The sequence below is a fragment of the Podarcis gaigeae genome (genome assembly GCF_964106915.1).
Source record: "Podarcis gaigeae genome assembly, chromosome: 2".
Classification (NCBI taxonomy): domain Eukaryota; kingdom Metazoa; phylum Chordata; class Lepidosauria; order Squamata; family Lacertidae; genus Podarcis; species Podarcis gaigeae.
The window spans coordinates 81,975,255-81,999,398 of NC_139679.1; the positions used below are offsets into that span (position 1 = coordinate 81,975,255).

Here is a 24,144-nt window from a genome sequence, read left to right on the forward strand (position 1 = left end):
TGAATCTCACATCTGCCTTGAACTTACTAGGTGGCCATAGGCAAACCACTCTTTCAGTCTCAGACCCCTTTCAGCAAAACAGCGTTAATGTTAATGCAGGGTTGCTGCAAGGATTACATGACAATATAAGTGTTATGAAAGCACTGTGTAATTCCTTATCATCATCCTTATCCTTAATTTAAAAAAGGGGCTAGAAATACTATTAACAAGCAAATCATAGTGGTAGCTGCTGCTCAGCTGAAAAGTCTGCCACCTGGCATCACCTGTTATTCCTTTGCCTTTATAAGTCTTGGCAATAATTGCAGTTGGCTGATGTTTGGCTTGGCCAAAGGCTTTGCACAGTTCCTCCACACTGTGCCCATCGACGACGATAGCATGCCAGCTAGGAATGCAAACAAACAGATTAGCTTTTAAAAGGATTTGCAGAGGCAAAGCTTTTTATAAGAGCTCCGTGCCGAATAAGCAAAAGCAAGCACTGAACCGGTACATATAGTTATATATTATTAATAAGCTATACTATGGCATTTTTTTGTTGCAAGATGCAGCTATGATCCAAAGAATAGCTTAAGTGTACCAAAGGGCTTGGCACGCCCAATGAGAAGTTTTGCTTTGTTTTTTGAACAGCCAAGCCCAAGCTGTATCACAGTTCACTTTATCAAACTCCTCAGTAGCTTACCATGTGGCCTGGGGAGCTGCAGTTTGAAAGAAATTAAGACCAGGCTCTCCTGGATGCTTAGGAATGAGCACACAGTTCTCTGGATCCCAGCGACATGTCAAAATCAGAAAATGTTGCACTTGGGCTTGTAGCCTTAGCTTATTCGTCTTTGTCTCTGACTTATGGCACGCTGAACAGTAGCAAATTTTAGTCCTAGCATATTCACCCTACCCTTTATAAATGAATAATAAAAGAACCAGTAGCTAAGAATATTAGGCAAGAATGTATCATGGACTAAAAGATAAATATCTTCCAAGTTTTCATAAGCATAAAGGACCTTTGCAAAAACCAAGAATTATCTCTCTGAATAATAAGTTTTTACTTTTTCCACTTACTATCGCATTCTCTTTGTGGGCTCAAAGGCTATAAGCTACCTTCAACCTGTTTAACCACTTTATTAAAACAACTATAAACTAAAGCAAGGTCTAGAATACTTGTTAAGGACACAAGAATCTATAACAATAAATCCTTTCTGAAATAGAGACAACACCTATGAGACCTAAAGACTCAAATAGTTCAATGGGGCCTTTAAGCGTTTTAAGGAGTGAGGAAATAGCCAGTTTCCTCAAATGTGACAAATTTCAACAGAGCCAGAAATAAACGCTATGAAAGCATGACTTTCAACGGCTAGACAAATTTAAAAAAAGCTTCCTTGCCATTTTGTGCTCTTCAAATGAAAGAACAGACTGACTCCTGGACAAAATTTAACAACCTGTATTGGCCTTTACTTTTCTGTATTTATGATCCCTCTATATTGACTATCATGGCTCCAAGTTGGATGCAGATGTCTCTGTTTGTGGAAGGGATTGAGATTCAGTAGAGGCTCCCAGTACATGAAGAAGGCAAGGTGATTTTCACCAAATCTGTCTTCTCCGTGTAGCCCCATGTGCTCTGTATCCTGACACTCTGGAGCAGCTTTTCAGAGAACACAGGAATTTTGGGGGAGGAATCAGGGGGGAAATGCCCTCTTCCTTCAGCGGGAGAGCCCTGTGGGAAGACTGCTGCCCCTAGAGATTTTGATTCTGCATTTAATGATACTCCGAACTCAATCCACAAATTGAAAAGAGCACAGAGCAACCAAAGTTGAAGACATCATATATTTCTCAAATACATACATACATACATACATACATACATACATACACATACATACATACATACATACATACATACATACCCAAAGGCTTCACAACGTTTTTGGTAGATTTCAACATGATGCTGCAGAGGCGCAGGGTCACTTTGTCCAAGTCGGTTAATGTCAAGAATAGCAACCAAATTATCCAGCTTGTAGAACCCAGCAAAGGCCATTGCCTCCCAAACTGAACCTTCAGACAATTCTCCATCACCAAGGACACAATAAACACGGTAGCTGCGTATTGAACAACAAAAATATTCAGTATCGTAAGTTGACAAAGAAGGAAAAGCACTTTTTTCAGATAAGCCTACACAGTATGGACAATACAACGGTAGCCCCAATGAAACATTTTGCCCTTAAATGACATTCTTCCTACATAGATTTTGTTGGCCCTTCTTCAAAGCCTATAACATGCTTCAGCTCTCTGAGGAATTTTGCTTCTGAATACTTTCCTTTCTTGTTACCATTTTTTGTTGCATCATTATTACATAACCTAGTTAGGTGTTACAGCAGCATATCTGTGTATCTGGAGAAAATAGGCCTGGGTCTTAGGAGCAAAAGGCAGGCAGGGGCACAGGACACCTCTGTGACTTACATCTCTAAAGCCCATCATGCCAGGCACATGCTTCCTAGCTTGACAGACTTTTGGTATCAAAACAACTTCAAGTGACAGCCATGGAAAGTCCGGTATATCACTTCCTTTTATTCTGAAATTCAGACCCTGCCACCATCACCAGCTTCCTGTGGCTGGGGAAGAACTGGATTTCAACACAGACCTGCTGCCGTTACATTCGGTTTCACCATTAGGACAGGGGCAGGAAACCTGTGGCTGCCCATATGCCCTTGGACTACAGTGCCCACTATCTCTGAGCAATGGCCACGCTGGACAGAAGTTTCTAGTCCAGCAACATCTGAAAAGCCTTAAGTTTCCCACCGCTGACTTTGCTACAACCAGAACGAGTGCGCTTGGCATACTATTACACGGTCTTCTCAAACTTGGGTCCCCAGATGTTGTTGGACCACAACTTCCATCATCCCTGACCACTGGTCCTGGTAGCTAGGAATGATGGGAGTTGTAGTCCAACAACATCCAGGGACCCAAGTTTGCAAAAGGTTGCTATAATGTTTCCAAAGCATGCTCTCTGGATACTAAAGGCATTAAGATGTCTTGGGTTATTTCTGTTCTGGCGGCCAGTTTATTTTGATTTATTCCTTTAATCAGAGAGAAAGTACACAATCCTCATTAGATGGGTCGATCCCAATGTCTTGTTTGTGTTGGTTTGTGACTCATTTATACTAAACAAGCTTAAGCTTATAGTACTGGATGCGACATAAAATAAATTTTATGAGCCTAAAAGGTGAATCAGACAAAGGCTCATCTATTCCAGCTTTCTGTTTCCACCAGCAATCCAGCAAATGTGTTCCGGAAAATAGTCACCAAACATAATTTTAAAATCTAATTTAAAATAATGAGTCAGTTTTGAAGACAGGAAGAAGAAAACACAATTTTTTAGGGCTGTGTCAAAGTAATCACAGAAAACTTACACATGTGCAGGTTAAAGCTTTATGCTAGCTATGCTATATTTCTTATGGCTGCCATCCGCAGGGGTATGGACACAAGATTTAGGCCTGCATTTGGGGATTTGGTTTGACAGGTCACACAAGGCTTGTGGATGCTCTCCGATGTCCTGTTCTACGATCAGGCTTGCACTATAGACATAAGCCTGCCTTAAATGTCATAGCTTCTCCCCTTCCCCAAGAATCGTGGGAAGTATTGATCTTATTAGAAAGCCCTCCCCCTCCCTTTGTGGAATGAGCCTATGGAATGAGCTGATGCAGGATATGGTAGCAGCCACTAGCCTAGATGGCTTTAAAAGCAGATTAGACAAATTCATAGAATATAAAAGGCTATTAGCTGCCACTAGTTATGATGGCTATATGCTACCTCCAGATTTAGACAAGACGCCACTGAAATACGGTTGCTGGAAACAATAGTTGTACTATTTTATTGTTGTTAGCCGCCCTGAGCCTGGCTTCGGCTAGGGAGGGCGGGATATAAATAAAATTTATTATTATCATTATCATTATTATTATTAGTGGGAAATGTCTTCATATTCTGCTTGTGGGCTGCCATGGGGCATCTAACTGGCTAGACTAGATAGGTCTTTGCTCTGATGCAGAAGGATTCTGTCCTGATGACAACAGGGCTCTGTAATAGTTTTATCAGCACCCATGCAAAATTACAGTCATTTAGAAGATATGTCTGACATTACTGGAACCTTAAGCACTACAGATTAATATTGGTTTTAGGATTCTAACATAAACGTGCCCTGAGAGGACAGCTTTTGTTCATAGTCGCACACCATGAGAAACAGGGATGCAGACAAGCATTATTCAGCTCCTTAATGCAGGTTTTTAAGACCAAAATTCAAGCCCTCCTAGTGTAGTTCACTGAACTAACTTCCTTTGTTCCTGTAGGCTGCTGTGGTTGTTAAGAGGCCTAATAATGTGTGCCCGTGTGCCCTAGAAAGTATTTAAGAAGCTCGTAATGAGCAGCAAGAATAATCTGAAACACACATTATTCTCTACTTTTGGTTTTTCTGCCTAAGTCAAAACCTCACCTAAAGGTAATCAAAATGAGTAACCAGAGGGAAGCTGTGAGTCATTAGTGCCAATTATTGTAGAACGAGAATGTAACCTTGAGGGGGGAAAGGTGCTCTAACAATGACTCTTACTGTAAAGCTGGAATGAATGCGTGCCTGCTAAACACACCATCACTGTGACTCAGCAAAATCCTTGGGAAAGCTCAGCTATTACTTTACAAGTGCTGTTTATAATCTATCCAGCCAGAGGCAAGGATTTGCACATTATTCAATATGTATATTTGAGTCTAAATGCTTAACCTGTAAGAACTGCTATACCTCAAGGGAAAACAAGTTGGGACACTAAAATGCTTGAAGTTTTGTTTGCTTGTTTTATAGTTCATAGCTCCAACCAGCACCAATGGAAACTCCCTTTCTGGGTTGAAGTGACAGCATGAGGCATATTTAGCAGAGGATAGAATTTCCCACCCACATATTGCTATTAGCTGTAAAAAAACAACAACCAAACATTAGAGTCATGTTTAATTTGGCCCTCAGTTGTGGCCTACTGCAGTTAAATAAAAGGTTCAGCTCCACTTCCATTATACTGGGTTTATCCCCACTTCTTTCATGTCATTAGCATCTGCCACAAGTAAAAGCACTGGGAGCAACAGTCTTGCACAGCAATGTTCCTTCTTGGTATATTATATTATATTATATTATATTATATTAATATAGATTAGAAATATTTTCATTTATTATAAAGGTGCCCAAGACTCAGCCTTGCATTTAAGCACTAGCCTGGTAGTCACAAGTGATTAGGAACTGCATGCAGGTTGAGTGCATGATGCTATTCTAAGCAGGCGAGTGGTGTTAACAGAGGGATAGAGGAGTCTGTCCCTGCTGAGCAACCAGCAGAGAGACTAAGGAAGCTGCCGGAGGATGGAAACCCTTTCCCATTTACTTCCAGCACACAAATGCCACAGCTTGTTGCAAAAGGAACAGAGCTCTCCATCCATCCTTAGGTAGCTGCCAGCAAGCTTGTAAACATTTCTGCAGGCTAGTAACTTCTATGGGCTTATTTACAAGGTCTGTGAGTTTTAAAAAGCACAGCAAAAGAACTGATTTTAAAAACATTCTTAGAAAAAGTTGCAGATGGCAGGTGTTGTCTTTGAAGAGGCATCCCCTGTCCCCTCTCTCTTACAGTATGAAAAGTCTTTAGTAAGATGGCGCCTACTGCAACATGTGCAGGCACTCAAGAGTATGCTTGCATTGTTGTTTATTCTGATGCAAATTTACATAGTTATAGTCAACTAAAACCCATATGATCAAGAAACTAGCATTTCTTTAATCAGGTGACAGTTCTACTTTATGATTTTTTCAAATGAGCAAAGGCCAATATGGATTGTGGTGCATCCTGGTAGGGACAGCAAGGGATAGAAAGAGCCACTGTGAAGTAACTGCTGCATTGTGCAATTTGATGCCATTTTTTTCTGGCAGACAGGTTGACATTTAATGGGTGATTTGCGACCCATCCCAGTATCTCATGATGGGAAATGCACCGGCAGCAGCATTTAAACCTAATATGCAGCTGTTAAAAAGCCCAGGAGGCTGATGGAACAAAGTTGACAATCCTAGATGGATGTAACATCCCTCTCTCGGCTTTAAGATTCTGTGAATCAAACTCAACTCCATGTGACAGGGTCCGCCTCCCCCCCCCCCCCCCAGTTTAGCTTTTCTGCATTTCCTACTTCCTCAAATACTTCATAGATGACTGTATTATTTCTGGGCTGATTTGTCTATTTGCTGAAACATCAGTGTGCAAATTAAATGTATTTGTGTGAGAGGTGAGGTGGGGTGTGTGAATATAGCAAGCTGGCAATAATACAGCAAGACAGGAATAAATACTGATGAGAGCAGTTCATGCTATCATCTACAGTAAATATCATTTGTGTTAGAGCACGTATCTGCAAACTTTATTAGTCACCTAGCTAAATTACGATTTTACAAAACCCTGGCTATTCCCCAGCATGACGTGCAAAGAGCCAGTGAGCACCAACCGTAGGCAGAGATAAAGTCTTTCTATGAATACCACCTGCCAGGCTGCATTAAGATCAGCACATCAGTGTACACAGAAATGCTTTCAAGCAAGTGAAGTGTGCAATGTAAAATTGCATTTACTCAGCAACCCAGATTTTCATGCTCTAATACTGTCACATAAAATACATCAACTTCCCCAACACATACAGACAAATGCCTTTGGATATCTACTTTTCTTTAACACCACATGAAGATTTTCATACCAGTTCTAACAGGACTATTGCCCTTGAACTCACTACGAGTTGCACAACAGGGTTCTTCTGCATAATATCCTCTAACACCTTTGTTGGACAATGCTGTGTTGCCATAACAATCTTTGAACAAAATTCGCTTTCGCTCAAGCTAAATACTACTTTCATATAAAGTCACCTTTCTATTCCATTGTCACCAGCATTATTTCTGCAGAGGTACGGAGATTCTCGCTCTTTCTCTCATACGTACATGGGCACCAAACAAGCTATAATTGCAATTCAAAAGGTTGTGGACCAGATTTGGCATTTCTGTGCCCAATTTAACAACAAATGAATCTTGTTAATTTAGCAGGGTCTGCATTCTCAAACTTGAGACTGGAAACTTGATTGTGTAACGGCATCAAGGACAGTTTTGCTTCATTTCCTTATCCATCCATATACCTCCATGCAAGCAAAGAGGGTGAAATATTTTCAAGATACCTGGCTTTGTCAAAGTACTTCCCGGTGTAGGCCATACCGCATGCAGCACCCAATCCTTGACCGAGTGATCCAGTAGCTACATCAGTGAATGCTTGTTTCTAAAAAGAAGAAGCAATAGCATGTAATCAAAAGAATACCTACTTCATAAACCCTAAAGCTTTCAATCCTAGGCACACCAGCATTGAGCCCAGTTGGGGTTACTTCCAAGTAAGCATTCACAGATCAGGCTGCATATTCAACCCTGACCCAAAGTTCCCACAGGTACATCTAGTGAAGCAGGGAAAGATACCACCGTAACTCTCTGAAGACTACTTTGTGAAGCTCACCTTTTCACCACCAATACTCATCTTTTTAGCCCTCTATAAGTACCATACCCCACCCAGCCCTTGAAATCTGGCCCTTAGTCAGCCTTAGCTGCCAGATCAAGCACTCCCTCTGAGCACTTCAGGAAGTCACGAGAAGAGCCTATGGGCTGCATCCAATTCAACTGGAGTTCCATTCATACAACAAGACCACGTCTTCTGTGTGACCCAAAAATCTGCTCTGGTGCACAAGGGGCTGTGGGGAAGAGGAAGCAGACATTCCCATGTGCAAGAGGTAGTATGTTGTATGAGCAGATCAGCAGCCCCGGATGCAACCCTACATGAGTAAATTAATGCAATACAGGTTTGTCAGGAGTTAAATATTACTCTGCAGTCATAACGCATACCGCACATCTCTGAAGGTCTGAGATGCAAAAGCTGCACCTGCCCCAAATATTTAAAGCCCCATTTTCTGCTCTTAGCTGGCAGCTGTTGCAATGGTCATGTTAAATAGATTCTAACAAACAAAGAAAGCATGCTGAACTAATCATCTTGATCAGCTGTACATTTCAAAAACAGCTGCTCATTAGGTGAACCTGTGCCTGGCGACGCTCCCTCTTAACATCAGTCCAGAGACAAAGCAGACTGAGACTAGGCAACTGTCCGTGGATCTGCCCTTCTACCATGTTCAAGAGCAGAGGGTGAGAGATCAAACTCTACAGCCACTTCCATGGGCTTCTGCATCTAGGGCAGGCAGTGGCAGTGTGTGGAGGGGATTTGGGGTGAAGCATCCATCCATTCTCAGAGGTATGAGAGATGTGTCAGAGCATCATAAAAAGTAGCCTGTTTTAATAAAGGTAAAGGTAAAGGGACCCCTGACCATTAGGTCCAGTTGTAGACAACTCTGGGGTTGCGGTGCTCATATCACTTTACTGGCCGAGGGAGCCAGCGTACAACTTCTGGGTCAGCATGTGGCCAGCATGATTAAGCCGCTTCTGGAGAACCAGAGCAGCTCACGGAAACGCCGTTTACCTTCCTGCCAGAGCGGCACCTATTCATCTACTTGCACTTTGTGCTTTTGAACTGCTAGGTTGGCAGGAGCCTGTTTTAATACCATAGCTAATATTGACATGAAAGTAAAGGCATTGAGTGCCCTTCTAAAATGTAAAAGTAATCTTCTTTGGTTGCTTTCTCGGGGGGGGGGGGGTACCTTTAACTATACTTCATTTGTTGTCAACCCATGGGTTTATTTCTGTTACCTAAACCATTGCTAAACTATCACTATGAACCAGATGTCGACAGTAGTGTAAAAGGTACACAAACATTTTGATTCCTAAGGCAATCTCCCTGTGTTTTCCTGAAATACTCACTGGCACAGGGTGGCCTTCCAAAATGGAATCAATTTTTCTCAGGTTTAATAACTCTGATTCATGGAGGAAGCCTGCTTCAGCCCAGGCAGCATACAGGATTGGGGCTGCATGACCCTAGACGAAGGGGAAGAAACAAAATCAACAATTGCAGACCATCTTAAGAAGAGAGGCAAAATAGCATGCAAGGATATGGAAATGCTCATGTCAACATGTTGCCCTCATATTCTGCTTCCAGGCATCTGGTTGTCTACTGCAAGAACAGGACGCTAGAGTAGATGGGATTTTTGCTTGATGCAGCAAAGCTCTTGTGTTTGTTTGTTTTTTAAATTAACTATTGAGGAGAAAAACCATTAGATATCATACTAGTGACATGGTCCCTGCTGAAGGGTCTTATTCAAATCCGAGAGTTTAAATGAGGCAAAAAGGGACAGTGAACTAGTAGAAGGGGGAAAGGGGCTCAACAGAAAATGGGGACGGCTGTTCTAGAACAGGAAACAGCATGGCAAACATGGCAAAAACAGGAGTAGGAAGTAATGGAAAAGAGGGTGGGAGCAGACAAGCAGCTAGAACAGAATAAGGGAAAGTTTTTAGAAATAGGTATGTCTACATGTGCAAAGGGAAAAAATATTTGAAGTCAAAGACCAGAAGACTGCAAATACTTTCTCCCAGTCCCTCCTCTGTTCTGCTCATTGTAGAGAGAAGCAAATGCCCAAAGTGAGAGATGAGAAATCAAAATCCCAAGGATCCTGCAATATATGGGGCCTCCTGGTTAATGGTTTGCTTCTCTTCATAAGTGAGTTTGAGCCCCACTCCCCATCTCAGGGTGTACAAAGAGGTAGAGAAGGAGTAACAGCCCAAAGCAAAAGACAGCCGGCTGAATTTCAAATTCCACTGAAATTAATGTCCTGTTGGTTACTTGTCCTACTGATTCCAATAGGACTTAGGTGTGAGTAACTTGATTGGCATTTCAGCCAATGTCTCAAAAGCCCAAGGAGTTTGAAACAAATGCCTGAATCCAAGGGTCAGCGTAGAAACTGTGAAGGATGGCAAAGAAATTCTTGGATTTTTTGCATTGTTGTATAAGAACACTGTTGAGGATATTTTTCCCCCTGTTGCAAAGAGCCATTAGGAAACAGAGTAGAGTATTCAATCAGAGCTAGCCTTCAGGAGAGTAATGAAAAAGATCTAGCTCTTACCTTGGAAAGAACAAACCGGTCATTGTTAGGATTTCTGGGATCCTGCGGCTTGTACCTCATGGTATGGAAAAACAGCACAGACATGATTTCTGCAGCACTGCAACATGACGTTGGGTGGCTGCAAATCAAAGCACACGGAGCGTTACAACTGCAGCCTCTTGTCAGGTCACATTCCTGTCACTGAAACACCAACATGCTCATCCTTCCAAGCTTCCACAGGGAAACGTGCCATTAGACGTGTCTGTGAGAACTCCTTCCATCTACTATCATCCTAGTGTCCATTAGCTCTGATCAGTTAAGAGAAGAGGATGTCGTGTTATCTCCCCCAAAATGGATGCCAAAATGTAAGCTTCAGTGACAGGACACCTTGAGCTACTTTCTCTCCACTAAGATCAAGAAAAAGAATCAGAATCAGCAGCTACTGTGTTCATGAAGTTACACATTCACCTCCTTTTAGAGAAAAGCTTCATTTCCTGTGAAAGGCCCAAGGAGATCTCCTTGACCTGAACGAAGCCCTGACAATACTTAGGTATTTTGGAAAAATGGCCCCTCGCCTATGGTTTATTATACGTGGCTAAAGGGTATTTGCCACCTAGATGCCGCTGGACTCTACTTCTCACCAGCCCCAGCCAGGATGATGGGAGTGTAGTCCAGCAATATCTGAAAGGACACAAGTTAGCCACTTTGAAAGAGCACTTATCTGACTAGATGTTAAGTTTTAATGAGCACTTATAAAGGAAAGTTAAGCTTCAGAAAACAAATTGGTGCATTATGACATTGGATATGTTTTCTCCCTTTCGAGAGCACAAGTTGAAGGAGATTTGCAGCAGGGATTTCAATGACCTTGTGAAGGAGCATGTCATCTATGATTTTCTCCTGAGCTTCAGGGAAGGGTTTCAGTTGGCTTGCCAAATAATCATGTCAGTACATTACTAAAAGGAAGATGAACAGGAGAGATGCCCTTTCTAGCACTGCAGATTATTAGGCTTTTTCAGGACAAGAAACAAGTACAATTCTGTTTAACCTAGTATAAACTTGAAGTGGCTTGCTTCCTCCTCCTATATATCCCAATGTGATCTTAAGGATCAACAGCAAACAATTCTTGTAGTACCACACCTGAGCATCATGTTCAGGCAGCAAGAGAGATTCTCCACAGTTGTTAAACTAATTTCTTTAAGAGGTTTCTAAAAGCCCCGACTTGCCTCGAAAAGAAAAAGAAAAACCTCAATAGATCTGGCTTTTGAATGATGGAGTAGGAATTCTTCCCCCACTTCATTTTTCATTTGTGAACATTTGTCATACCCTTTTAAGATATTGCCTACCCTGAACGATTATCACAGGGAAACTAGAAATTAACATTGGAGAAACTGAGAAAGCAAGCACTACCCTGAGGTGATTTACTTTGTCTCTAAAAGGCAGAATTCATAAGAATGCATACAGTTAATTATAGATAGTATAACAGCATTCCATAAGCAAGGCATCTGGATTTCATAATTTGGACTTATCAATAATATATCATTTATTTTAATATATTTAACAGAATTTTACAGCTCAACCCTATGTATGATTACTTAGCCCTGCTTCAAGTGTGGAGAAACCTTTTGGCTCCACAGGCCAGATCCAACTCATGGGCCAAATTTAACAAGTATATAAAAAAGGATATAAAAGGATGTCACATAGAGGAGGGAGAAAGGACACTGACAAACTGGAACGTGTCCAGAGGAGGGCAACCAAAATGGTCAAAGGCCTGGAAACGATGCCTTATGAGGAACGGCTAAGGGAGCTGGGCATGTTTAGCTTGGAGAAGAGGTGGTTAAGGGGTGATATGATAGCCATGTTCAAATATATAAAAGGATGTCACATAGAGGAGGGAGAAAGGTTGTTTTCTGCTGCTCCAGAGAAGCTGACACGGAGCAATGGATCCAAACTACAAGAAAGAAGATTCCACCTAAACATTAGGAAGAACTTCCTGACAGTAAGAGCTGTTTGACAGTGGAATTTGCTGCCAAGGAGTGTGGTGGAGTCTCCTTCTTTGGAGGTCTTTAAGCAGAGGCTTGACAACCATATGTCAGAAGTGCTCTGATGGTGTTTCCTGCTTGGCAGGGGGTTGGACTCGATGGCCCTTGTGGTCTCTTCCAACTCTATGATTCTATGATTCTAAGTGAGTGAGGATGCCTACCTGTCAAAACCCACATTCTGTCACAAACGATATCAAGGTTTTTTGCCCTTTGAAATCCCAAAGTCAGGACTTCAAAGTTTGCAGCAGGCAGGAAGGCACTGCTAACATCTGTTTCACTACAAGGGGTTTACAATGAAACAGCTGCTGAAATGAAGAAAAAGCTTTCTTTTAGCAGTGCTTTGCTACCTGCTGAGTGCTCTGAAAGTGCAGCCAAACTGAGCAGATTTGGGTGTGTGAGGGAGTTTCCTGTAGGATCACCCTTTCTTTGCATCAGCCAATGTACCAGGAGGGCAATCCTGCTTAGTGCTGGGTACCAGTTTTGTGCAGCATTTCAAGGGCCCCCCACCCTTATCTGTATGACCCTCAGGTGTAGGACAGGTGAGCATAGCTTTCCCAAAATGTCTTTAGTCCAAATGGGGAAGGTTGGCAGGCCAAAATTGGCCCCCTGGGCTGGAGGTTCCTCACTCCTGTCCTATTGGGTTCAATGAGGCTTAAAAGATAAAGGTAAAGGGACCCCTGACCGTTTGGTCCAGTTGTGGATGACTCTAGGGTTGTGGCGCTCATCCAGCTTTACTGGCTGAGGGAGCCGGCATACAGCTTCCGCGTCATGTGGCCAGCATGACTAAGCCGCTTCTGGCGAATCAGAGCAGCGCACAGAAACGCTGTTTACCTTCCCGCCTATTTATCTACTTGCACTCTGACGTGCTTTCGAACTGCTAGGCTGGCAGGAGGAGGGACCGAGCAATGGGAGCTCACCCTGCCACAGGGATTTGAACCGCCGACCTTCTGATCGGCAAGCCCAAGACTCAGTGGTTTAACCCACAGTGCCACCCGCATCCCAATGAGGCTTACTCCCTAGTATAAGTGTATTATGGACTGCAGAATTAGAGTAAAACTGTTCATAAATTTATGGCTGAAATCTGTGACCCAGGATCACGCTCAATTTTAAACATTACTAGTCTAAAAGCATCAGTAGCTTGTAATGATCCAGTGGAATGAATTGTCAGTTGTACTAGCTGACATGCTATAGGGCAGCTATAATAGTTAACAGCCAGAAATCCTGATCATAGAGTAATGGTCTACTAGTTTGGCTGTCACAAGGCATTTTCCCTTTGACTACATTATCCATGCATGTTAGCATTTTAAAATCATAAATCCAAACACATGATACAACAGTTGTATGACATCCACAGGATTTAAGGCTATATAATGTGCTAATTATCAAGCTGCCAATTAAATATTGCTTCCTAATCCAAACCCCTTTGGGAACAGCACTCTCGTTAACAATTTCTTAAAACACATGCAAATGCTTTTTTTAAAAAACAGGAGTAAAGGTTAGTGCTCATCCCTTGTTAAGTACTTGCACGCTAGGAATTAAAATAATTAGATTTAAGTCACGACTCAAAAACATGTATTAGTAAATATTTACACATGGCTGTTAATCAGTAAACCTTACATGCTTACTTAAAAGGCTTTCATTCCTTAAATCTTATAAATGTTATACTTAACCATCTCTCTAAAGAACTGCTGCTCTGGGGGTAAAGTTTTTAAATAAACCTATTGGTGAACATGTAGAAGAAGAAAAATTAAACAGGGAATGAAAACAAACATTTTTAAAAAATTAAAGCAACCAATTAAAAACATTTTACCACAACAATTCTAATTCCAACAAAGAATCTTGAGGCACCTTAAATGCCAGCTAATTTATTACAGCATACCGTATGTTGCGATGGACAAGAGTCCATTTCATCAGACAAGACTTCTTGCTGCTTTGCTGCAGCAGACTAACACAACTACCCCTCTGGGCACTCAGATATAGATACAGATATAAATCTATAGATCTAGAAATACAGATATATTTGTGGTAGGGGACTTCAATAATTGTTAGCATTTTAAAAACATTTTAAAGCAGATTTAAAATTATATTAATAAAATATAAAAACTGAAAATTGAGCTACCTATCCACTGGAGGGAGAGATGTTAAATGTGCTTAGGATCGCAACCTTGGTTACCAGGAAGCAAGTCCGATTAAACTTGGCAAGATGGACAACACAGTTCTAGCCACATTTACTCAAAAGTAAGTCTTACTGAATTCAACAGGGCTTACTTACAGGTATGTGGGAGTATGACAGCAGCTTTAGGATTAGATTGCAAAATACTGATATTGCAAAAAAGCACACACTAAGCAATAGTGTTCTGCAAGTACCACTAATTTTCATAAGACTTCTGCAAAAGGCTTCAAGCAGATTTCAAAATGAACTAAGGTGTTGCAGAAGACGTAGTAGAGCACACCCTCTGCCTTTCAGCTTCCATCAGTAACTGGAATTCAGTTTACAAGCCGAGCTATGCTCCAATATCTGAAATTCAACACATTCCATGTAAAAAACAATTGCTGTTGAAACTAGAGATTTTCAACTATTGGCCAATGTGCAAAATAACTTGTTCCTTATACATCTGCAAACAGCACTCCCAATACGGACAATATGTTTTGGAAAAGGAATGCAAACACAGTGAATTCTATGGAAATTCATTCATACGTAACTTCCTTCTTGCAATTTCTTAAAAAATAAAATATTCCTCTGAAACTACAATAACTATTTGTTCTTTCCCCCTTTGAAAAAAGAAAAGAAAATCAAACCTCTCTTCTTTCAATCGTCAAATTCTATTAGTTCTGGTCAAACTGCTTGGATTAACACAAAACAAACAGAGCTGCCATACAAAAGATGCCTACTCAGCATGGACAGTTGATTAAGCAAAAACGCACCAAGGGCCAGCGGGCGGGGTGGAATTATGCAAAGGCAAATATGACCAAAAGGAGTAGAAAGGCGTAACAACATGAAAGCATAAAACAACCAATTTCGGCTTTTACCAAGAAGAGACATTTGGAAACACGCACCACAATCTTGATGGAGGTTGTGAACCCATCTTAAGAAAGTCACTTATTCCAGATGTTGGCAAAGGAGGCAGTAGTCAAGAGACTGCCTTGACTTGCTGCACTGAAAAGGACCTGCAAAAACCAATGTGATTGCTCAGGTTGAGCATGCAGTGCCAGCTGGGTAGGACAGCCAGCAGCCTACAGCCACCAGTTACCAGATCTGTGAACTCAGGGCTTGTGCTAAAGGCAGGGATGCTTCAGGAAGTTGCTATCACTATGCAACATGGCGCAGACACCATCTAGCTCTATTTCTCCTTGTCATCTGAATCCTTGACCAGTGCCCAGATGCAGGGATGGGTTGGATGGTCCCATGGTCCAAAACAATCAAAGAGAAGGGCATCCAAGATGAATGTGAGTTTCTTAAAGGTGAAATATTTAAGGCACAAAGGCAGACATTTCCATCAAGATTGAAAAATGGGAGGCATCTAATGAAACCAGTGTGGCAACATAAGGAACTTACAGATGAGCTGAGATGTAAGAAGGGAATGAATAAGAAATGGAAGAAATGGGAAATCCCAAAGGAAGAATATACATGAGTAACCAGCAGTTTCAGGGAAAAGGTCAGGTGGGCCAAATCTCAGAATGAACTCAGATTTGCAAGAGAAGTTAAAAATAAGGTCAGGAGTTAACCGTGTGATGCAGCAGCAAAAAAAGCTAATACTATTCTAGGCTGCATCAATTTAAGTACAGTGTTCCGATCAAGGGAAGTAATAGTCCCACTCTATTCTATCTTGGTCAAACCACACCTGGACTCTTGTGTCCAGTTCTGGGCACCACATTTTAAGAAGGATGTTGACAAGCTGGAACATGTGCAGAGGAAGGCAACCAAGATGATTAAGGGTCTGGAAACCAAGTCTTATGAGGAACGGATTAAGGAGCTGGGTATGTTTAACCTGGAGAAAAGGAGACTGAGAGGAGATATGATAGCCATCTTCAAATATCTAAAGAGCTGTCACATGGAAGATGGAGCAAGCTTGTTTTCTCCTGCTTTGGAGAATAGGACTTGAACCAATGAATCGAAGTTACAAAAAACAAAGAATCAGAGACTCAGTAAGAGCTGTTTGACAGTGGAATGGTTTCCCTTGGGAGGTTGTGGGCTCTCCTTCGTTGGAGGTTTTTAAGCAGAGGTTGGGTGGCCATCTGTCATGTATATATAGTTGGGATTTCTGCATTGCAGGGGGTAGGACTAGAAGACCCTTGGGATCACTTCTAACTCTATAATTCTATGAGGACCAGTAAGTAGATACTGAATCCAGACAAGAAAGAGGTCCTGTAGATTAGTAGATTGCTTTCTCTGGAATTAGGTAGACAGCCTGTTCTGGGTGCAGTCACAGTCCTCTTGAAAAGGCAGTTACATAGTCTGAGCATGCACTCATCCATCATTGCCACTCAAGGAAGATCAGTGTCTTCATGGACAAAGGCTGACTCCTCCTTCCAGCTCTGGATTGTTTGTCACCATCACCATCACCTACTTCTACCTCTGGCTCCTCCCACAACTGGCATGTTACCCGCCCCCTGGTGGCCATGAGACCCTTTGAAGACTCTACTAGATGGCTCAGTCTGGACACAATAGGGAAAGAGGACTAAAAGACCACCCAAGCGTCCTCAGGCACTTTTCTGTTAGTGCAAACAAAGAAGTGGGTAGGGCATATCAAATGGAGACTTGCAGAGCCCCATAACATGATTCATCATGGGCATGTTCATGCATTTTCTTCTGGCCATTTTCTGCTCCCAAGGAGTGGCAAGAACAGATATCCATCTATTCATTCTACATCTATTCATTCTAGTATCAGGCCCCAGGGATAACAAAGGAGGAATTAGATCTTGCCGAACTCAGTACTGAGTCTCTGCTCCCTGCTATTTACTAAAGAGACTGTTCAAATAAATATTGATCCTGTATTTGAATGTATTGTACAATCACATTGTTCCCATCTCGTAATTTCCCAGTCACTAGGCTTTGCATCCCCACAGTCTCCTTCAGACAGAACTCCAACTGACCTCAAAAAATAAAACAGGAACCACCTTGATGTTGTAAAATGGTAAATATAGCTATTGCAACACCACACCGAGAATAAGAAAGGCAACTTCCTTCTAAGGGTTCTGCTTTATGGTTAGGTACCGTACTTTCTTCCCCTGCCCCCAGAACCTGCTTCGTTTTCCCCCCACTCATTCCATATCCTTCCTCAGAAATAGTTTTGCCTTAACAAATTACTTTATTACAAGAGATGTAGCAATTTGTGACAGAGTCACATTTTAATGCGCATAAAAATTAGCATAGGCTTTGAATGTACAGAAGAGCTGCGACCAAGGCTGAGGAATGCTATTTGCCCTCAACTAGAGGAACACTCAAAGTCTGGTGAATCCAAACTGCCTCTCTATCCATTTACAAGCTCTTCAGTTGATTGCTAAAGAATGCATTATACACACACACACACACACACACACACACACACATTCATACTCCTATTTGGGAAGTCTGAAGCTGAATTAAAAAGAAATAGAGATTGAAGCATGAGGCTGCATTGCCTGCTCTGGAGAGTCATGGCATTGACAGAATCAATTTGCTGCTCTGGATCCAGATTTGTTGCTTGAAGCTCAGCTGGAAATGGTGGCTAGTTATAAATGGTTTTTGCGTGCCCAGGCAAAGTCCCCACCCTACCCCTCTGGGAACCAGACCTCAGGATCGAGCAGGAGACACAATAACATCTTTAGGGATTAAAATGGCCACAACTTTATTGAATTTCACATGTAGGAAACCTTGGCATAGGCACTGGGCGTGTATCCCTCTCAGCCCCCTGCTGGGGGTCTGAGGCAAGTCACGGTCGAACGGGAATATGGGGCCATTGCAAAATGTGTGTTTACACAACTGGCTCTCTCCCACGTCGCTGGGGGGAGTTCTATGGCCCACTTGTTGTGCCCTTGTGGACAGAGATTCCCCTCAAGACCCCTCTAATGGGGTACCCTGGTGTCACTGCCGCAGAAGGGGTAAGTCACCCCTTTACCTCTCTTTCAGTTGTTAAGACTAAAGGATTCTGCCCAATGCCTAAAATCGCCAAAGTTGTGACAACTGCTATGGGGTAGGCAAAACCTGTAGAGCAGGGGAAATTCTTTCCCAGCTGTGAGAAAACAGCAGCCATTGTACAACCATATCAACGCCAGAGAACCTAGAAAGGAGAAAGGTTAGCCTGTAGCCTGTAAGAAAAAAACAAGATTAGAGGTCAGCTCTGGCCCCTTTTTATGCTTCTGGAGCGGACCAGACCGAAGCCTGCTCCAACTCAGTCTGCTGCTCTTGCCCCACCCCCAGGCCGCCACGAATAGGCCGGAATTTGAATCTGGGTTTGGTGGGAACCCATCAGGCACTGCAGCAGCCAGGAGGGCGGAGCAATCACCCGCAGAACAGCATGGCTTCAGGAGGATGGTGAAGCCGTGCACCGAGTTGCTAACACCACCCACAACCAATATAAAGTCATTTTGAACTCCATCTGGGAGAATAAGGTTTTTGCCACCTTCTACATGACTTGGTGAACTTTAGAATCAAGCAGAACACGCTCCTTTCAAGGCAAATCAGCACGATGATTAGAACTAATAACAGTTTTAAAATACACATGCATTTAAATTCTTGCTGTTGTTACTTCTCTTACAAAGGGACTCGTTATAAGGCTGTTCACTGTTTGTTCCGAACTCCTCTAACACTGTGAGCTGCCCTGAACACAGCTACAGAGGAAACATCTAGTAAGAGTTAGGCTATGAAGAACTATCCTGCGAGCAGAATAGAGCACCCATGAAGATGCTACAACTGAAGTCACATGTGCAATTTCATTTTGTCCAGCTTTTCTGCCTCAATGGTGCACCAAGGCATCAGCCATACCTATGGTGTGTCAATTCAGACAATCATGTCTTGTACAAGCAAAGTCACTTCATATCATGTTCCTGGTTGTAATTTTCAGTTCCATTACAAATCATGGTTTCTCAGGTCTGATGTAACATTGAACCAACGTTAAGGTTGAACTATGGTGCGATGGTTTGAATTAAGTCAAATTCAAAATGGGTCCATCACTTTTCTTTTGTTGCAACTTTGTTGCCCAACACAAGGTGGAAGGGTTTACATACATACATATATATATGTATTATGATTCCTAGTCCTTCAGATGGACCTCAGAACAGAATGTGTGGTTGTCAGAATTTAGCATTCCATTTAAATGAGATTCAGTGCAGGAATGCCTCCAACGATGGCATTTTCATGCACCTTACAAAATTCAGTGAGATCATTACAGACAAAAGGAATTTAAAATGTGGGCAGATGTTTCAACCTTACAGAAAACTTTTGCTTCTAAAAATTAAATTTTAAAATGTGACAATGTGAACCTTAAATAATTTTGAACACACAAACAACAGAGAGAGAAAAATTAAATCATCAGCTGAAACAAAGTAAATATATTGTAAAGAGATTTTAGAAAATCAGTGTTTGTCAATGAAACATTAAATAAACCTGTTTGATGTGGGAAAATAGCTTGATTTTCACATCAAATGACAATGGATTTTTCCCATCACAGAGTACAAGCAAAACTAGACTAACTCTGGAATCTGCAGACAGAGCCTAAAATAACCTCTATTCTAAAGCCTGAATAAACTGTCCATATGAGACTTCAGGCATTTGAAAAATAATCCCACTTTGGCGAACTTGAAATTTTGCCGATAATTAGTTATGACTGTTGGGTACAAAAGAAATAACTTGGCCGAAAGCATAAATTGTTTTTCTTCCAACTGTGTGTCAAGAGAGCATTCCTGAGTTCCCTTTCTGTCATATCATACGCATGAAGAACCTTATATCCCAATTCATCTGTGTCAAAAATACACTGTCAATATTATACTCTCATGCTTTCTGGACGCTCTGATTTTAGCTGCCCACTTTAGCTGCACATGATTAAAGCAGACAGCATTATGGTAGAAGGGCTGATTCTGCACACTATCCACACTGAGCCAAACATTTGGACACACACACACACACACACACACACACACACAACATGCATAAACAAACTGTATGAGTATAACCAGAAAAGCCCCTATACAGTATTTAAGAGCAATTAACTCCGTTCTCTTTCTAAAAAATAAGCTTTTGAACCAATCTATATGATGTAAAAAGGGTTGTTATGCAATGAGCCCTTTATCAAAACATATAAAACACAAAAATATTTCATCAACACAAACATCCAGTGTTCAATGCTTTATCATTCTTATTCATTTTTCACAGCCACAGGTGAGGTAATAATTTTCACACCCAAGTGTATTTGCAGATAACTGCTACATATATAGTTCTGATCTGTATCTTCCAAGGACAATTATTACATCCAGAACAATCCTAACATTGGTCTATTCAAAAGTTGCTCCATTGAGTTTAATGGGACTTACTCCCAGATAAATGTGTATAGGGCTGCAGGCACCAGCTGAAAATGGGTTTGTTCAGCTCCTTGGAACTTACACAAATCCTAAATTCAATCCAGCTACAGATGCAGCAAATAAGCTATCTAGTTCTATTTGCACCTTCGCTATATCTGCAACCTTCTAAAGTGATTTGTAATGGCTACATCTTCTATCCAAAGAAAATCCTCTATTAAATTGTATGGCTGTTGAAAGCTTTAGGTTGCCAAACCAGGTTTGCTTATTACATGAGTTGTGAAACATAACTGACACCTAAAGATTGCTTTAAACCTGCATTTCGAAACCTAATGGAAGCTCTGAACCCATTTTGCAACTCAAAATTCAAGGTTTCCCAGTAAGAACAAAGATCTTCAGCTCTATGTTTTATTTATCATTATTGCTTTTTAAGAAAAGGGGGGGGGGAACAGGTGGTATGCAAATAGGTATAATGTTTAAGATATCGCTAGCTCATTTGGGCAAAGCTGTGAAATCAATTATTGCTCCAAGAGAAACACCCTACTGAACTCAAATACAGTGTTTAGGTAACAGTGTACGCACATTGTGGCTTGATGACCAATGGATAACTCAATGGATTTCAACAGTCAGATCTCTGCAGAAATCCCCTGAACTGCACACACACACGCAACAGTAAGAGGCAAGATTTGGACCAGATTTCATCCAGAGGCACAGAAGTCCACACAAACAGGGGGTAGTGTCAAGGCTGTTCGACACATTAGTAGCCTTGTTCTAGAATCATTTGTAGCAGGACCAGGGAAGGAAAGCACAACTATCTTCTTGGGCTACACAGTACTGTACTAAAGAGACATTTACGTAGGGGCTACCTTCTGCTAACTAGGATTATTAAGAGTGAAGGGACGAGACGAGAACTTATCCATCTTATGGGGGTGAAATGCCGCTAAATGTACCATCTGCTTAAGGAGATAGCACGTGCATTTTCCTACCTTTAGGCAGTTGGATAATGCTTTGATATGTTGTGGGTGGGAGCAAAAAATAAATGTTAAGGGAGTTGACCCCACCTTGCTCAGAAAATGGTAAGGGTCTGTTCTTAGGAGGATAGCCAGTACCCAAGTAAGATCTACCCTGGGATAAAGGTGGCATGGGACATTTACGGAAGGCACCAATAGAGCAACTTTCTGCCCCCACCCCACACTGTGGGTGGGAAACCTGGGGCAAGATCAAGGGCGGGCAGACAGTGCTGAATATGTCAGGCAGACTGCCGCCATCCCTCCGTGAGTTCATTTCAGCCAACGCTCAGCTCTGGAGGAACAGGTCTGCACTCCGGAAGCGGCGTGTATTGCAGGGGAAAGGCATGCAAACGGTGCTCGGTTCAACCTTTAGCATCTCCACTGTAGGGCTGGGAGACCCTCTCTGCCTGGAAACCCCGAGTGCGACTGCCAGTCTGAGTCGCGCAACACTAAGCTAGGACCAAAGGTCGGACGGTGTGAGGCAGTTTTCCTTCGTCGTGCTAGGCTGCCTTGATCCCTCATCTGCGAGATCCGGGGCCTTCCAAGAGAGAAGGCGTGACTGGCCGGCAGGCGTGTGAGCCCCGGCACTTCTGCCTGAGTCGAGCCCGGCTCCCTCCCTCCCTTCCTCTCCCCCTTGGCTCACCCGGAGCCAGCCGCGGTGGTGGCCTTGATGGAGTTGATGCGCAGCCGATTGGCCGTGTCCTTCAGGGCCTGCAGCGTCTGCTGGTCGGGCTTGTGATAATCCTCCATGGCGAAGCAGGAACGTGGCCGGCGGCGGGCTCGGGTTGCAGGCGGCGGCGGCGGCAGGAGCTGGAGCGTGTGGCGCTGGACAGGCCCGGGCTCGGCGACTGAGGCAGGAGAGGCGGAGCTGCTCGGCCGGGCGAGGAGGGGCCAGGCGCCGGGGCCACCTCTGCTAGCTGCGCGCGGGCGGAGTCCTGCCTGCCTGCCTGGGCGAAAAGCCCCCGCCTCCCCAGCAGCGCGCTGCCTGCGGACTGAGCTCTCCCGCCCGCCTGCGAAGGCCAGCCACTCCCCTCCCGAGGAAGAGAGGCGCGGCTGAGGCGCAGAAAACAGCCGCGTCCTCTTCCCTCTCGCTCCGCGCGTAACGGGAGCAGGGCGTGGCTCAGCGCCATTTGCGCAGCGGCGAAGGGAAGGGGGAAAGCCCAGGGTGCAACTCAGCCCGCGTAGGGCGCAGGGCTTCCTTTCTAACTGGCCCTCCAGGTGCTATTGGACTCCGGCTCCCATCACCCTCAGCCAGCACGGCCAATGGTGAGGGATGCTGGGAATTGGAGTCCAAGAACACCTGGCGGCCCCGCAGGTTTTCCCCAGCCGCGCCTTGTAATGGCATTCTGTGCTTGCGGTGTTTCTTGGCTTTAAAGCGGAGCAAACTAGTCGGTTTGGGGGGGGGGGGACGCTCAAAAATTGAGACACTCTGTGCTATTTTTCTTGAAAAAGAGGCGCTGGAAGTCACCAGGAACGCCTCCCAAGTTCTCCCAAGTCCACTTTTCCGAGTGAAAAAGGCGCTGGGAATAATGTTCTGCATCTCCTCCATTGAAGACTTTAGATGTAAAATGAACCATATTTCTTAAATACATTAGCCTCCACTGTGCCTCAGTTTTCCCAATGGAAACACTGGGTGAGCGCCTGGAAACCCCTGGAATCCTGCTTGGGGGTTCCAAAGTTGGGAGAAGTCGCTGAGAATGCCCTCTCTTGTGTCCCTACCAAGCGTGCCTGTGAGGGTGACAGGACTGAGAAAAGGGCCTCCTCTGAAGATCTCAGAACATAGAAGGAATATGGTCTTTCAGATAGCTTGGAGCCACAGAGCATTATAACTAGCACTTTGACTTATGCCCCAAAACAGTCCAGTGGGACCCCGTGCACATAAGTGGAATCACATGAAGTGGAGAGCACCTTCTATATGCCTATTTCCCCCTGCTCTTCAGCTCTATCTCACGCTCTCTCTGCACTCCAGACCAAATTAAGAGTTTGGAGTTGAAGCTCTGGGGCTGCCTGGAGGCCCCGTGGAAAAGCAGCAGCTGCTGCTGCTGTGCTACCCCGTGCATCAGCTGTTCGGTGGAGAGCCTGAGCGGCTTAAACAAAGCCACACTAAGCCACTTTGGGACTTCTTCTGCCCTCACTGACATCCTCTTTAGGCTCCAGGGATGGTATGGTTCCATTTATTGGCCTGAATATAACCCTCTTTCCCCCAAAATTCTGACCATGAAAAGTTAAAGTGTGGCTTATATTCGTGACCTTATGGTATGCAGCCAGGAGCGTGGGGCAAACAGCACCAGGAGCGTGGCAAAACAGTGCCCGCCCCATGCATAGTCCCCCGTCCTCTCCCCCAAGGTCAGGAAGGGAGAGAGTGAGGAAGGGGAAGGGCCACCGGCAACACAACATGGCTCCCACCCTCCCAGCATGCACCCAGGAGCAGCGAGGAATGGAGCGGCTTATGTTCGGGTATTTTTCCTTCCCCCCCTCCAATTTTAAAGGTGTGGCTTTATATTCAGGCCAATATGCTATTTCTCAGCACTGTGCATGTACAAGTATAACAT

General features: G+C 43.4%; 1 protein-coding gene across 1 annotated transcript in view; it reads right to left on the reverse strand.

The window, feature by feature from the left end:
• The window catches only part of TKT (transketolase), a 37,492-nt gene extending 14,759 nt beyond the window's left edge, over positions 1 to 22,733 (reverse strand). The window contains exons 1-6 of the mRNA XM_083727034.1: positions 22,236 to 22,733; positions 10,072 to 10,189; positions 8,876 to 8,989; positions 7,204 to 7,301; positions 1,893 to 2,084; positions 264 to 382 (exon numbers count right to left, since the gene is read on the reverse strand). Of these exons, the coding sequence (XP_083583160.1) occupies positions 264 to 382; positions 1,893 to 2,084; positions 7,204 to 7,301; positions 8,876 to 8,989; positions 10,072 to 10,189; positions 22,236 to 22,342 (748 nt within the window). The 5' untranslated portion in view covers positions 22,343 to 22,733. The remainder of the gene's footprint in view (positions 1 to 263; positions 383 to 1,892; positions 2,085 to 7,203; positions 7,302 to 8,875; positions 8,990 to 10,071; positions 10,190 to 22,235) is intronic.
• Positions 22,734 to 24,144: the final 1,411 nt, after the last annotated feature.